The 16,847-nt window shown below is 34.8% G+C and overlaps 1 protein-coding gene across 5 annotated transcripts in view; it reads left to right on the top strand.

Annotated features, from left to right (window-relative positions):
* LOC141447239 (vascular endothelial growth factor receptor 1-like) overlaps positions 1–16,847 on the top strand; it is a 534,132-nt gene that overhangs the window by 484,476 nt on the left and 32,809 nt on the right. For all 5 annotated transcript variants that reach the window (XM_074114561.1, XM_074114562.1, XM_074114558.1 and 2 more), the window contains 2 exons: positions 55–216; positions 9,489–9,623. In XM_074114561.1, coding sequence (XP_073970662.1) covers positions 55–216; positions 9,489–9,623 — 297 coding nt within the window. The remainder of the gene's footprint in view (positions 1–54; positions 217–9,488; positions 9,624–16,847) is intronic.

Raw genomic sequence — 16,847 nt, 5'->3', positions numbered from 1 at the left:
GGATTGCTCTAGTATAAAGCTAATAATCATTTTTCTTCTTTTTCTTGTAATTAGGTATCGTGGGTAAGACGTCGAGATTGGCACATTCTCACATCAGCCATGTTCACCTACACTAACGATGAAAGATTTCAAGTACTACATTCAGAAGGCTCCGATGAATGGACTCTACAAATTAAGTACGTCCAAAAGAGAGACCATGGAGCTTATGAATGCCAGGTAGGTAATCATCTGCTTTTGTATTCTTACCCTTCAGAAATACCAATTATGTATTGAATTTTTATTAAATGACCGTTCAAGAAGATGAACAGTAATATTACGGACCGAGAAACACATTTTAAAGACATTTCATAACCAAAGCTGGATGTTTTTTGTCTGAACTGTTAAATTGGCCTCAGCTGGTTTTATATACTAAAATAGAGAAGCAAAATGTTTATATCAAATAACATTATTGGCTTCTTGCAATAGATCGTAAACGAACTATTAAATATAATTTTGATAGTAATTGAGTATCTTAAAATAGTGGTATCTTAATAAAGAAATTTGGTACTTTCGACTTTAAAAGAGTCAATATTTCTTGAGCGGATTCCATGAGCGTTCAATTGTCACAAGTAAAAAGTAAAGTAAAGTAATTGCCTATTTTTTCAGGCGGACTTTACGTCCAACTACCAAATTAGGTGTCGTGGACGGAGGCGACTAACAAGCATACTTTAATGTAAATTTCTTTTATTAACCATTAAATAAAATCCAAGGCCTAAGACCGGGGGAATCGAACCCAGTACCACAATACATATTAGCTTCACAGGTCTCGCTTATAACCACTCGTCTATCGTGGCGCCTCAATCGTCACAATTTCTTGATGATAAAAATACAAATAGAAGTTTAACTGTCGAAAACAAGGCAAACATCCTTACAAAACTTGGAATTATTTTGCCTTGGACTATTGGATTCTAATTTTTTACTTAATTAATTTTACTATGGTTCAAATTAATTTTTAATATGGTTTTAAGCAACATGTTTTTCGCTGAGAAAATAAAGATCCTACAAGTATTCACTGTAAAACTCCTTAAGCTCCACGATCCATTCCCGTAATACTAGATCTAGCTCATCCGATCTCTATATTCCCTCTCACCGTAACTCATCCTTTGACAAGTCCTTCCTAATACGTGCTACCTCTCTCTGGAACTCCTTGCCATCATCTGTCCGCCATGCTCCTAACCTTTCTATCTTTAAATCCCGGCTATTCAGTTATCTCCTTTCTATTCTGCTTCCTCCGAAATTCTAATTGTTTTAATTTATTTCCTTAATTTCTGCTGCTATTTTTATTTTCACTTTTTGTAAATACTTATTTATTTATTTATTTTCTTTTATTCACCGGCCAAACTGTTAAGGCCTCTATTTGTACCTATGTTTATTCTTAGGGGACAATTGTCCCAGAATAATAAATTTCTTTTCTATTTCTATTTCTATTCTAAAAAAAAGTACGGTAGACGACTGGACTGGCGTCAAATAGAGCCTTGCAGTTCTTCATCTGTAGTCAAATGTCCTGAATGAGTTTTAACAAGGAGTATGTTTCTCTGAAGAGAATGAGAATCAAGAGGCGCAGGACAAATAAATAATGCCATTAAATTCAAAAGTTCATGTAGCTAATACATCAGAATGCACAGATTATATTGAACTTGGACTCGTTCAGTGATAGATTTTTCCTAGTAACCTCAAATAATCGAAAGATGTTTGCAGGTTCGGTTCGAAAATAAATGTATTCTTGGTACAGTTGATTAAACAAAGACACCTGAATGTGCAGATTACATTGAATTTGAACCAATTCTTTGATAGAGAAATTTTTAGGGAACTCAAAAAAACAGAGCAAAGATGTTTGATTTTGCCAAATTTAAGTGTCAGATCCAAATTCATATAATGTTTGCTATTCCATAGCTACTCATTAATCTTAACTGTGACCATCAAGGAGTGAGTAAGCTAAGTAATAAAAAAAATTATTTCACAAATGGCGATAGGTGAAAATAAAATCAATGTGTGAAAGAGAATAGTCGATTTAAACTGAAGTGCCATATTACATCATAAAAGTAACATGCTTTGAAAGAAGAGCTAGGAAGTCAAGAGAGTTGTGTATGTTAAGTGCACGTCAGGGTAAGAGATGACTGCTTGAAATCTTGCCGAAGGAGTTTCGCTAAAAGGGCAGTAATCCCTGCACTTAAAGAGAAAGTAAACTTAGGATTTCAGCTAAGTTATTACTTCACTAATATTCTGCGTAAGGAATGGTTTATTGTTAAAAGTTCTATGCCAATTTTTTCAAATTAAATGGTTTATGGTTGCACCAATCGCGTGTGTTCTTACTGATAATAATTTGATGAAATCAAAATTCTTGTATTTATTCAATTGATTTTAGTTTTTGTTTTAATGATATTAATAATATCTTGTCTCTACACGAACTCTACAAACGCACATCAACCACTTACAGGACTGGCTTATCAAATGGCGAATCAAAACCAACGTTACGAAGTCAGAGTTTATAGTATTTACTCTCAGAAGGAAAATCCTACCTCCCATCATCTTGAACCAAACTCCTATACCAACTGTGGACAAAGTACGCTATCTTGGACTGCACCTAGAAGCAAACGGTTGACATGGAATCCCCCAGACTAAACTGAAAAGACTAGAAACTAACCAACGCTACAAAACTTCTTGCCAGACTACTTGACAAACGATCTAAACTCAACCAACAAAACAAAAGACTCTTATACCTGCTGTTACTGCGATCTATTTGGTCATACGGCATCGAAGTAAGGGGATCGACTATACGTTCCAATTCTTTACGCATCCAGACTTTACAATCAAAAATACTAAGAAATCTTCTTAACTTATATTTCTAAGCTCACCATTCATAATGACCTCAAAATCCCTTTACCTACTCTCCTCATAAGAACAGTATAATGATCTGTTCACGTTAATGGAATTTCGCCACTGGGTCAATCTTCAATCAAGACATTACATAACATCACATTTGCTTGTTGCAACAACCGTTGCAGTGGCAAATTTATAAAAAAATTAAAAAAATAGTAATAATAAGTTACTAGTAATCTGTTTAAGATTTAAGAACAACCAAATATCTAGCATTCATGATTTATATAGAGTGAAGGAACTGGTAATCGATAGCTTTTTTAAAAAAATCGATTTTCGTTTAGAATATTTTCCGATATTTTGGCTCCAAGGAGCCAAGGACGAGTTGTCCTTTTTTAACTGATTCCCTAGTTTTATTTGCCTTTCTTATTCTATGGGAATATCCTGGAGTTTTCCGTTTAGTGCCCCGTTAACCGTACGATAATCGTCGTCGTTATTCTGCAATAATTATCGATCCTTTGAAGATCGACGTTCCAACCTAAAAATCGATAAAGATACTAAAGATAAATCGATATTAAAAATTAAGATATTAAATCGCGGAGCTTTAACCAAGTTTGCAAAAATAGATTCTGTGTGCAATTGATATTAAGGATAAGGATTAATAGCCTGAATTGGATCAATAGAAAAATAAAAAAAAACAACTTGCAGTTGTAGGACTCAGCTCGAAGAATAAGGATGCAAAGGCGATTTTCAGTACAAATTAGAAGAGAGATCTGAAATCACCCATCCCAACTTTGATTGTTGAACCATTGATGTCAATCTGGATTCAGGTCCAAGAAGCGCACCATTCTTTTGTTACTTACAACGCTAGCGCTCTTAGTTCGTTAATCTCCTTCTAGCTCGTATTTTTTTTTTAAAGCCAGTCACCTATACGTGGTACTCTCATTGTTTCGCCAAAAGACAGACAATCTTCGCCATAGACCCGCATGGTTCAAAAACGCTCAAACTACAACAGTTCCTTTTATATCCCCAGTTTTCGTAAAGGAATCCTAGTATTTGAAAAGAGATTTTTAGTTAAATTATTTCTTGGTCTAAACGTGAAAATAGTTGGGAAGTATTGGAGATTGAGATTTGGAGGCAGTAAGTTTAAGATGAAGAACGCAAGAGATATAGCAAAATGATTTTGCGAGGGGTCACTTAATGAGTGAATGAAGCCTTAGCAGATCATGGCAAACGTTAGCTTTAAGTCTTAATAAATTGGTCTTGATTTAACCAACTAAAAAATGTACATAAGCAACTAAAAAAATCAATAACGCTTAAGTGTAACACATTATTACGCCACTGCTGTACATAATATACAAAAGAATAAGATTAATAAATAAAAGAACAAAAAAATAACCCCTTTGTTATATAAATTATGGATCCATAATACTGTCGTTTTTGTGGCGACAGCATTGAGTTTTCGTTCATATTGAGCACAACTTAGAAATGATTCACTTACTCGTACAATATATTAAACTTTCATAGTGCTTTCTCGTAAATAACACATAAACAGCATGTTAAGTCGAGTGGATATTTTCTTCAAGCTGTACTTTTGTAAGATTGAAAGCCCATTAGTATTGATAACTTACAAAAGTGTGTGCTACTTTTTCTGTGTATTAGTAAAAATGTATTTGTACAATACTATTCTATAGAAAAATGTAATTGTATTTCTAAATGTATTTCTTGCTTTTTTCTCCTATTAATTATTTTAGAATACAGTCTATACATTTTAGAATCTATTTATTGCATATTAAGGAAATATTGTGGCAAATTTGGTTCTAAACCTAAATATCATCTACAAAAAACCATTCTAACTTTGATATTTCGTGAAGATAATTTCCAGAAGCATTTTTTCCTCAGGAAAACTGCAGAGGATCATTTATCTTTCTCTGGCACTCCTAATTAATGCGATCCTGACCACGGTGATCTTCAATTTCAAACAGGCAGTAAGAAGATACAAAATTTAGCAAAAAATATGTACCGTAATTATATAACAATTAGATTACGATTAGAGAATACTAAAGGTTCTAGGATATTATTTCAGCATTTTATCGCTTCTCTAACATAAATCGAAGTATAATAGAAAAATTAAGTAATTGATTTACTCAAACCGTATCTGACTATCCGACAAACCGGCAAAGGAGACTTATCAGGCGATTCTTTATATTAAACAGTCGGCTCAGTCATCATCAGAAAATGATGGGGCTAATTCAAGGTTTCATATTTTGGTAGACTTAGGTAAGGTAGTCGTAGTTCTTTTAGGACAAACTTGTAGTAATATTAGGTAAGGGCCTAATAAATTCTTGGAATTGTCATCTTCTCTGATGTTAAAGCGGTACTTCAAGTTACAATGTCCTTCATAAACAATCAAGCAGAACATTGTCTTACAAAAAGGAGATCTTACTCGCCTCACCTCAGGGGGTAGATCAATTATTGGCCTAGGATCGATCCTGTAGATGAAGTCTTTTACGAAACGTGAACCATTTTGTAGTGTTGCAAAATCTCTACAAATACAGCTACAAAGAACGGGGTGCACATTGAGTCACCCATTTGAAATATGGCAGGCAAAAAGATTAATTTTTATTTACAAATCCATCGTGTCATTTGTCTAATCAAAGGTTCTCTTGACGTCTTGGGACGGACCATTCTTAGCTGTGAAGGTATTCTAATGAAATAGAGGAAAGAGGCTCGTGTTTACGGCTCTTTGGAGCAGAAAAACCTTCACCATAAGTCGTAATTAAACAAACAAGACTGTACGAGATCTTCTAAACCTCACCTATGGCCCAGAAAAGACCTTTCGGAACACCATGTCTTAATCTTTATAGCCAATCCTTCGGCATAAAGAGTATAATAGAGTTTCGAAGACGCGACTGAACCACAATATTTCTTTTTTCGATTTTTCTCTTCATAGAAATTCAAAAACCATCACCACCCTTAGAGCATTCCACCATATTACTGGTGTATACTTAAAAGTAGCAGTAGTATGAACTGACTATAATTTTTGAAAAAGTTTTTACGAAAAAAACTCGATAGTCCCCACTAATATTTTACAAAAACAAACTTCAGAAAACCTAGACAACCATGGTTTAAGGGAACTTGTCACTAATAAATGGGCTGTTACGACAATAAGCCGGCTGAGAGCGAACCACGCGGTGTGCGGATCTTATCTTCTTCACAGGATCAACAAAAGGTCCTCTCCTCTTTGCGTCGATTGCAATGAGGAGGAGCATTTCAAACATATAATAATGGATATGTCCACGTTATGTAGTAGAAAGGAAACGAATGTTTGACGACGTATACAGGTATTTAGATGCACCATTTCGTTACGAAGACATAATATTCTCCACCAACATATATGGGCTTAAATCTATAGCAGAGCTAGCAATGAAATGTGAACGTATTTAAAAGTTATAGCCGATTAGAATGAATGGAAGAAAATGATTATGGAAGGATTACGTGATTTTAATTTCGGTTAAGCTATAAGGATCCATTAGTTGTAAGTTTGTATGTAAATAGTTGTACGAGGGTCGTTTGAAAAGTCCGTGCAAAAATAAAAACTACTTAATTTTTTGGGGTAAACCTTTTTTATTTTTCAACATAGTCTCCTTTTAGGCTTATACACTTCGTCCAACGCTGCTCTAGTTTGTTGATCCCTTCCGAATAATAGGATTTGTCCAAGTCTGAAAAATAGCCATTCGTTTCTGCAATCATCTCCTCGTTTGAATAAAATCTTTTTCCCGCCAGCCATTTCTTCATATTGGGGAACAAATAGTAGTCCGAGGGAGCCAAGTCTGGAGAATAGGGGGGATGTGAAACGAGTTGGAACCCTATTTCCATTAATTTTGCGACCACAACTGCTGAGATGTGAGCTGGTGCGTTGTCGTGATGGAAAAGGACTTTTTTGTGGGCCAATCGTGGGCGTTTTTCTTGCAGCTCGGTTTTCAAACGGTCCAATAACGATGAATAATATGCACCTGTAATAGTTTTACCCTTTTCCAGATAGTCGATGAGGATTATTCCTTGCGAATCCTAAAAGACAGTCGCCATAATCTTTCCGGCCGAAGGAACGGTCTTGGCCTTTTTTGGCGCAGATTCCCCCTTGGTAACCCATTGTTTAGATTGTTCTTTGGTCTCAGGAGTGTAGTGATGTATCCATGTTTCATCCACAGTGACGAAACGATGCTTAAAGTCCTGCGGATTCTTCTGGAACAGCTGCAAACCGTCCTTGCAACACTTCACACGATTTCGTTTTTGGTCAAGCGTGAGCAATCGCGGCACCCATCTTGCGGATAGCTTTGTCATGTCCAAATGTTGATGCAAAATATTATGTTCCCCGTTCATTTGAGATGCCCACAGCACTAGCAATCTCACACACCTTCACTCTTCTGTCATCCATCACCATATCAATGATTTCTGGAGTAGTAACCTCAACAGGGCGTCCAGAACGTTCAGCGTCACTTGTGCCCATATGGCCACTCCGAAAATTTTGAAACCACTTATAAACTGTTCTAATCGAAGGTACATAGTCACCATAATGTTTATCAAGCTTCTCTTTAGTCTCCTGAGGCGTTTTGCCTTTCATAAAGTAGTGTTTAATCAACACACGAAATTCTTTTTCGTCCATTTTTTGAAAATCACTCGACTTCCTCGATTAAAACGGATGCCAAACACAAAGAAATAGACCGATCTGGCTGAAACTTGGTGTGTGTTCTTCCAAGAGATGCTACTAACTAAACATAACCTCGATACGCGCCAGTAGTGCTATCTCTCTGACTTTGCACGGACTTTTCAAACGACCCTCGTATACAGTAGAGGGATGAATGTGTGAAGCGAATGTATTTATAAGTAAGAATGGATGAGTGAGTGATATTCTAGTGATTAGCACCTAGACGATGCTGGCTGTATGGCGAAAGCCAATGACAAAAAAAGAAAACAAAGAAAAAACTTCAGAAAACTTGTTAAATAGACGAATAGCTTCAGAATAACTGTCAAATGAAAAACGTAACTTGCTGACAAATTTCTGGTTTATTTATTCCTGTCTGTTTATTTAATCAACTGGAAAGTTGTTAAATGAAAAGATCCGGAGTTGAACTTTTAAGTTAATAAAGTATTAAAACAAATGCGGCAGATTCAAGATGGTTGGAATGCGTGAAATGGAGGTTTTAATAAAAGTAATATTAGCCTCAATTCCAAACAGAACTTCCTTATGCGTATAAAATACGTAAACTTTTAGCTATTTGTATAATAAACGGGTAAACTCCTTTTTTTTTTACTGCTGTCAATAAACGGAAAAACTTTTCATCAAAAAGTGTTAATTTTAATTAATGTAACTGAACAAGAAACTTATAATAATAATTGAATTAAATTTATTTTAGATTAGGTGAGAGGGGGGTACATTTGAACAGAATTTACATTTTCTGTTACAGAGTGCACAGAATCGTATTATTGAACCTTTTTATTTAGTTTTCTACAACTTTCAAGTCTTCTTAACAGATCTATATCAATAAACAGTTGGTACTTTACATACATATCTGCATTTTTTTAAATTTAAAAATGTGTCCAATGTTAATATCTGCCCCACTGGTGGGGTAGCTTTGAACACAATATAAAATAGAAAGAAATGATATTACCTTACTCTGAATCTACCTTCTATCAGTTATTTCTCTCACTACTACATTACTTTCTCTTTTAAACCACTGAAATCTAGTTCAAAAAATCAAGAATGACTCAGTTCGGGATGTTGTACTCCCGAAGTGTTTATGGGTTTAGGAAGTTTGAACAAAATATTCGGTTTGTTGCGCTTCTTAATGGTAGGTTCGGACCACTTTCCCCTTCTCTGCGATTAAACAAAAAAAAAAGTCACAAACTTGCAGGTCGCTCTCCTTCCATAAAAGAAAATATAATATCCAACACTTTTTGCAAGGAAATAGACTTTTAGAAATAATACGTTAAAAAATACGAATTCCAAATGTTAGTATGGACTAACAATACTTACAGCTTGTCCACTACAATCTTCACAATACACTTCCAAAGCTGCAACAAAAATTTTACTTCCACCTTACAAAATATAACATTTTTCTCAATTCTGACTTTACCAAACAATGAAAACGAAGTGAAACTCTGTCAATTATACAACAGGTCTACCATAAAATATGGAGAAAATAAATATTTGACGAGAAATTAAAACTATTCAAAGGTGCCCCCTCTCCGCTACTTTATAAAATTATTAGACTGATATTACTCGGATTATTAGCAAATGTAGACATATAATACCAATAAATTGTGAAGAATATTCAGGCGCCACGGTAGCCGAGTGGTTAAAGGCGATACTTGCTAAGCTAAATATGTTTTGTGGTACTGGGTTCGATTCCCGGACTGGAGGCATTGGATTTTTATTAAATAATTTTTATTATCAAAACTTTACAGTTAAGTATATTTGCTATAGTCGCCTTCGTACACGATGCCTAATCGCGGTAGTTGGTCGTAAAGCTCGCCTTAAAAAAAAAATAGGCAATTACTTTATTATTTTTGCCTTTTTTATAAGAAAACTTTCTGCCAAAATTAATTAATTAAATTCTTTTTTTTGACAGGTTGCGACAGGAAAAGGCACATTATCGCATTATTTCCATTTAAACGTGGTTATACCATCTGCGTATATTGTTGGCAACGGTGAATACCACATAGGACAGGGTAGTACCATAAATCTTGTCTGTATTATAGAAAATGTAAGTAATTTTATGAAGTATTTAATAAATTCAATACTGTTTTTCTGTAATCAACAATATTTTGTCTGATAATTGAAAATATTATTAATTGCATAAAAGATATATTATGTGATTCTATCTTTATTATAAAGTTTAAAAAAAGCTACTTTTGCTTTAATTAAAAGATATAACGATAAAAAGTAACATTTTTTACCAAATTTACTTTCTCTTTCTGGATAAAGGGAAGTATTGTTATCATATCAAATTTTTCATTAAAAAATAATGAAAATGTTTATGAATTAACTACATACAATTAACTGTACCTCTGACTGAGTTCGATTCTCTAGATCGTATTCAATCATTGTTGAGGCCATATACACAAAGAAGTTTTACACGCGTAATTATGTTTAGTTTTGATTAATGCCACATATTGTTTGTAGTTATGTTATTTTGCTATATCCCTATATAAACGTTGTTAGCAACAGAGGATTATATACTTGGTTATTAAATTTAATCCAAATGTAATTACCATTAAATTAAATTTGACTTGCGGGCCCACGCTATCTCTGAAATTTAAAATTATTCAAATCAAATCCATTTCAACAAAAAGACCATACATATACATATATAAATAAAAGCAACTGCCTCATTTATTATTCAAAAGGAAATAATCAAGATATTTTATAAAACAAAACAAGAATATATTATTTATGATGTTCAAAGCAAATTATTACCATTTTTTTTTTTGTAAAGTGAAAGGGGAAAAACTGTTGAAACAAAAATGTCTGAATTAAACACAGCGAAAGAAATCTACTTTAGAAGCAAATCCGAAACGTGAAATTGAATACAAACTGAGGCCCAATGTTTATTCATTCTGCTAAGCGCCATGAACTACCTACCAGATGGTTGATTTCAAGTGGGTTAATCCATTGTAAATTTAGACGTGAATTCAGTGATGCTGTAATCAAAATTACAAAAAAAAAGAGAAAATAAACAAACATATTTTATTCAAAACTTTTTAACCGGAATTTTTGTATTGATTTTTTTTATTTTTTTTTAATCTTTTCTCGGTTGTTGCAACAAGCAAATATAGTACCTGATAAAGATAATATCAGGATATACGAGTGGAGAAGGCACCCAGTGGTGTAGTTACTCCAGTAACGTGCTCTTGCTATACTGCTCTTGCGATAAGAGAAGATCACGAGGGCCGCCATCTTTTCTTCAATCTCCTTAGGGGATTACCTGGTAATGTGGACGAAGATAGGTGTTCTATGAGAGGTTTAGGATGAGCTGCTGTAGAGTGGAATGAAATTTGAGAAAACGAGTGTTAGCAAGATCTGTAAGATGAAAGGGATTTTGAGGTCATTATGGATAGTGAGGTTAGATACATAGAACGTAGCGTTAAGAAGTTTTGCGAAGTATTTTTGGACTGTAATGTCTGGAGGCGTAGTGAGTTGGAACGCTTAGTCGATCCTCATACTTCGATGCTGTATGACCAAATAGGTCGCAATAACAGTAGATGTAAGAGTCTTTTGTTATGTAGTTTAAGTTTAGATCGTTTGTCAAGTAGTCTGGCGTTGGTTAGTTTCTTGTCTTTTCAGTCTATTCTGAGGGATTCCATGTCAACCGTTTGTCTAGGTGCAGTCCAAGGTAGCGTACTTTGTCCACAGTTGGTACAGGAGTTTGGTTCAAGATGATAGGATGTAGGATTTTTCGTCTGAGAGTAAATACTAAAAACTTTGATTTCGTAACGTTAGTTTTGATTCGCCATTTGAAAAGCTAGTCCTATAAGCGGTTGATGTGTGTTTGTAGAGCTCGTGTAGCGATAATGAGGAGATAAGATAGCAGTATTATCAGCAAAGGTGGAAAGAATGGTATTTGGATGTTGAGGTATATCTGCTGTATAAAATGGAGTAAAGAAGAGGACCTAGGACCATGCCCTGAGGAACACCAGCTCGAGCTAGAAGGATATCAGAGTCTGCTGCTCCACAGTTGACAAATAACGATCTTTTAGGTAGGATTTGAGGATGAGGTATTAAGTAAGAGGAAGAATCTCCCTGAGCTTAAACAGTAGTCCCTCGTGCCACACCCTGTCGAACGCCTAAGCGACTTCAAGGAAAACACTCAGCTTTCGCTTTTAATTTTTTTGTAATCTTTAAGTAATCACCAGCCCAATATCACTCATATCAAGCCTTCTCAAATTATTCAACTCTATAAGTAAAACCCGTGGTTAGGCTACTTGTAGATCGATTGAATTATAGCGCAAATTGAAAACACCCCATCGTCTATTTATATTCCAGAACTTCTCAGAAATATCTAACATTGCTTCTGGGACAATGAACGTTTGGGATGAAACCAATTTTTTGCTAGCTCAATCGCCTTCCTTATTATTCAGTTATTTCTTAATATCCAACAATGGGTTTCGTTCTTCTTTGAATTCTCTTTTAAACTTGAATAAGTCTTCTGGGGTCAGTCAATGCTTTCAATGCAGAAAAAAGGCCTAATTTTTGGAGAAGATGTTGGGCCTCATTTTTTCCATTCATTCCTATCGATTTCCAGCATGAAACAATCAAGAAGCGCCGTGACTTCTGCTTGGTACCCAACAGCCTATCCTAAACACCAGTTCCGGTTAGGTTAGTGTTTTAACAATTTCCGCTACGGAAATAGAGATGGAATGGATACATCTTCATTTCACCAGGAAGACTTTTGTTTTTTGGTAGTTCTAGTCCAGCAATTCGTAAAGTCAGACTTAGTTTTACATGAAATAATACAACTTCTACAATTTCAGCGGTCGCATTTCTTCTAATAATTTCTGTAGACCAGGGGTCGGCAACCCGCGGCTCGCGAGCCACATGCGGCTCTTTTATCCAAACTGTGTGGCTCTTCTCGTCTAAAATATATTGTATATTTCAATTTTATTGAAACAAATGAAAATTTCATTTATTAAAGTAAAGATATTTTTTAAAAAAGAATTTTAAATGAGATTTGGTTTGAAATTTGAATAGAATTAAATTAAAATGAAGTACATAATTATATAAGACTGCCGCCATTTTCATTCAAACACAGGTTTAGTTATTATTTATTTGTTTATTTACTTTGCAATATGTGAAAATAAATATATAAAACATTTAAACGTTATTAAATACCATAAAATAATAATTTGAGAATGCAATTGATCTACAGAGTTTGTTTACACTGTCATCCTTGCGGCTCTTGGTAAGATTTATTAAAATTACTTAAGGAGAAATGGCTCTCTACTTGAAATAGGTTGCCGACCCCTGCTGTAAAAGAACAGTTAACAAAAAATAATAATTGAAAATCAGAAGAAAATAAATTATTTATCTTGTAACTGCAAGTGCCCAAGTTCAGGGGGGCCAATTCTTAAATGTATTAATCAATTATGGGAAAGAACGCACTAAAATATCGAATTAATTCGCATACAATAAAAGTTGAAACGATATCGTAAATATTATCGATTCTAAATTATTTTGAATTGCTCAGTCTAAATGTTTTGGGTAAACAGTTATCAGTAAGTAACGGATTTTTATGTATTTAAAAATGCCAAATATTTAATTCAAATATGCATTTATTTTCGTCAATTATGTGGAAAATATGTGATTTTCTTAAAATATTTTCTGGAATATTTAAGTAAAATGGACATTTTTTTTTATGAAAATGAATTTTTTTTTGGGGGGGGGGGCAAGTTATAATTATTTATACAAGAAAAGAACATTTTTACAATTTATAAAAAGATGTGTTAAATTTTCAATTTTGAAAACTTCACTCTTCGAAATTGTTTGCAACCACATGAAATTTCAAATGTTGGAACGTAAAGTGACGACGATCTGGGCGTAAGATGGACTTGTAACGACTAAAAGATCGTTCAACATCTACAGATGTTATAGGTGCCTTGCTGAAAGAAGTTATCTCGTTGGTTGTAAAGGGTACACGATGTTCTGAGGTGACTTCTGTTCCACTGATAATATCAGAAATCTGGCAGATGGTCTCCCACCCTTTGTTCTTGCTCAGTACTTCTACCAGTTTTGATCTGATCAGATCTCCCTTACTCCCAGGTATTCCTTCCACCTTTTCGATGACTTTTTTAACGTTGGACACGTTTTCTGTCAGTCGAACATTTTGGGACTCAAGTTGGGTAATGGCTTGTGCAAGAAATACGCAATTGTCAGAAATGAATGCTAGGTCGTTCCTTAAATTAGGTTTATTGAATAAAGACTTGGCTGTATTTATCGCTACTGCTTCGTCTTCGAGATGTGAAAGGACATTCTTGATTTTATTGTAGTTTTCATAGTAATACTGAGCTGCTAGGGAAGGGATTAGCTATGAGGTTAGCATACTGGACTCCCACGCGGAGGTCCCGGGTTCGAATCCAGCTGCTGACCCTTAGATTTTCTCTTCCTAGGAGCTTCTTACAGCTCACTGTCCGGTGATGGACAGTGTTGTCTGTAACGAGAGAACACTGTCCGGAGGCCGGCAGTGCACTGGAAAAAGCTCCGGGCGCTAATGACCTCAGCTGTTGATGCGCAAAAAAAAAAAAAAAAAAAAAAAAAAAATACTGAGCTGCTTCCAGCCAAGTACCCCATCTTGTCAATATTGGTTCTGGTGGAAGGCACAAGTCTGGATAGAGATCTTTTAGCATTTTGATGCGACTTGGTGCTTTTAAGAACACTTTTTTAACCGAGGAAATTAAGGAATCTACGTCACTGAACAAAGATCGGACAGTTTCTGCTACTCGATGCAAGGCATGAGCAATACACGTCACATGAATTATCTTAGGATAAAATACCTGAATAGATTGCCCAGCCTTGACCATGTTGGGGGCAGCATTAGAGAGAAACAAAAGAACTTTTTCGTTCAAAACTCCACTGGGCCATAGGATATGCATTGAGGCATCGAAGAATCGTGAAATGGTGGAATGATTGCATTTTTCGAGAACCTCACAGTTCAAAAGGAATGGCTTTGAATCCACATCAGCATCACTGTCAAGTTTTCCAATAACTGCATTGGCAATATACCTGCCCTCAACGTCAGTGGTTTCATCAATTGACACCCAAATCGGTCCATCTTTGATATGTTCTCGAATTTTGGTTAGTGTATCTTTATAGATATCTTCCAGGTAGTTTTTCCGCAGAGTGCTCTCGTCAGGCATTTTTTTCCCAATATAGGTCTCTAAGACCTTTGAAATGAGGATTTTTAAGTTTGTGGAAAGGGATATCTGCTCTAACCAAAGCCCGACACAGATCTGTACTCAGAGTAGACTTACTTGATGATGGAGATGTAAGGAAGGCTTGATAGGACGTCCTCTCTTTCTTTCTGTTTTTATTCTCTATGTGCGATCCGGTGGCAATATGTTGGGTGATTTGGGAACGTTGAGAGCAAGAAACGCGCTTGTCACAAGCTGTGCAGTACAAAATGTCTCCATCACTTCGAAAAAGTTCTGCTGGAAACTCGCGAAGATATTTAGCAACCAGTTGTTTGTTTGAAGCCGATGTTCGTGGCATTTCACCCAAAAAAGAATACACTAAGTGACCGAACGAAATGAATTGGACACTTCAACGAACGAGCTGAAAGAACAGACAACGTCAGACAACTTCAAAGAACTAACAAGTGCCCGTTACTGTTTAGCAGCATTCTGTGTAAATTACAATAACCATTGTACCCACTGTGATTCACAGCCCTACACTCTGTGGTTCACAGTTCCTGTCAACCACCTCCCAATTATGAAAATATGCCCAAAATGAAAAATATGTACATATTTTGATTAAATATGTAGAAATATTTATTTATTTTAATCAAATATGTATAAATATGCGATAACATCCAAATATGTGGAAATATGTGAAATAAAAGTAGACTCAAACGGCTTAAAAAGTGTCAGTATGAATACTTCTAGTTGAAAAACGTCTGTAAATTGCCTAGAAAAAAATATGTAAATACATACGAATCCGTTCCCTAGTTATCAGACATAGCGGTTTCACTGGAGAAGTCGAATAGTGATTTGTTTGTTTTTAATTGCCTATAAATATTTATTATTGAATTAATAGTTTTAAAGGTTGTCCAATAGGTTTTTATTTTTATTGAAAACGTACAAGAAAGTTACCATTTTGAAGCAGGAACCATCAAGCACGTAGGGCTTCTAAAGAGATAAGTTTGTATTTATTGATAGATCCGGCACGTTTAATGTTGCAACGCAGCACTAAATTACATCTAAAAGTATCAACTTTTTACTACGTCTGAGCGTTAGAAGAGTTAAACGTTTTCTTTTTTTTAAAGATGGCTAAATTGCTTTTTCACAATCGTTATCAGCTAACAATTTTCGGTCGAACTAAATGCCCTAATATAAACCACGCCTTTTCTCCTAAATTCTAGGCGAGAAAGAGAGTTTTAATGAAACACCTAAGCCAATAAGTAAATAAAAGTTAATGCAAATATTATTCTAGAGATATTGTACTGGTTAATCTGTGTTTACTTTTGTTTAAACTTTAAAGTTGATAATATGATAATTAACTTACTAACTTTATATTCCAAAATTTCATTTATTTAAAACAATTTTTAACAGTTGCTCTTTAAACATTTGTTCTTTAAATTTAATACAGAATATTCCCTAATATAAATGATAATTAAAGGATTCCAATAGGTATCCAACCCAATATCCTTTGTAAATGCCGTCAAATGGACTAATAAAAAAAGTAAAATAGATCTTATTACAACTTTGCCTAAAGTATGTTGTTAAATGATATCGCCGAGGACTTTGACATAAGCCGCCTTCGCCGCGATCGGTGTTTTTGACAATGTAAACGCACAGAATGAAAGCAATTGTTCGTGATCCAGCAATAGAAAAAAATGGAAGTGGCGTTGCCATTATGGATCGAAGACCGCAATCAAAAAAGGGTGCCCCTGAGTGGTCCAATGGTCCGGGTGAAGGCAAAGTATCTTTACGCTCATTTTAAAGAACCTGATGGTAGTTGTAGTGGCAAGTTCAAACTTTGACTGCAAACAAAAGCTTTTAAAAACTGCCAAGCAAGAGAAAATTACAAAATTCTTCAAACCATTGCCTAAGCCTTAAGATAATTAATCAAAATGTTCAAAAACTTCAATTAAATTGATTTTTTTTATATATTAGTTTTTTTTTTATTTTGTCAGCTAGGAACGTATCCCCTATAATCCCATATAAATTACCATTCCGTATTCACGGTTTCTGTATTCGCGGCATATTTATGGAACATA

This window comes from Rhodnius prolixus, unplaced genomic scaffold, assembly GCF_049639745.1.
Source record: "Rhodnius prolixus isolate KJV_2025 unplaced genomic scaffold, Rpr scaffold_7, whole genome shotgun sequence".
Lineage (NCBI taxonomy): Eukaryota > Metazoa > Arthropoda > Insecta > Hemiptera > Reduviidae > Rhodnius > Rhodnius prolixus.
This window is presented reverse-complemented; position numbering and strand designations above follow the sequence as displayed.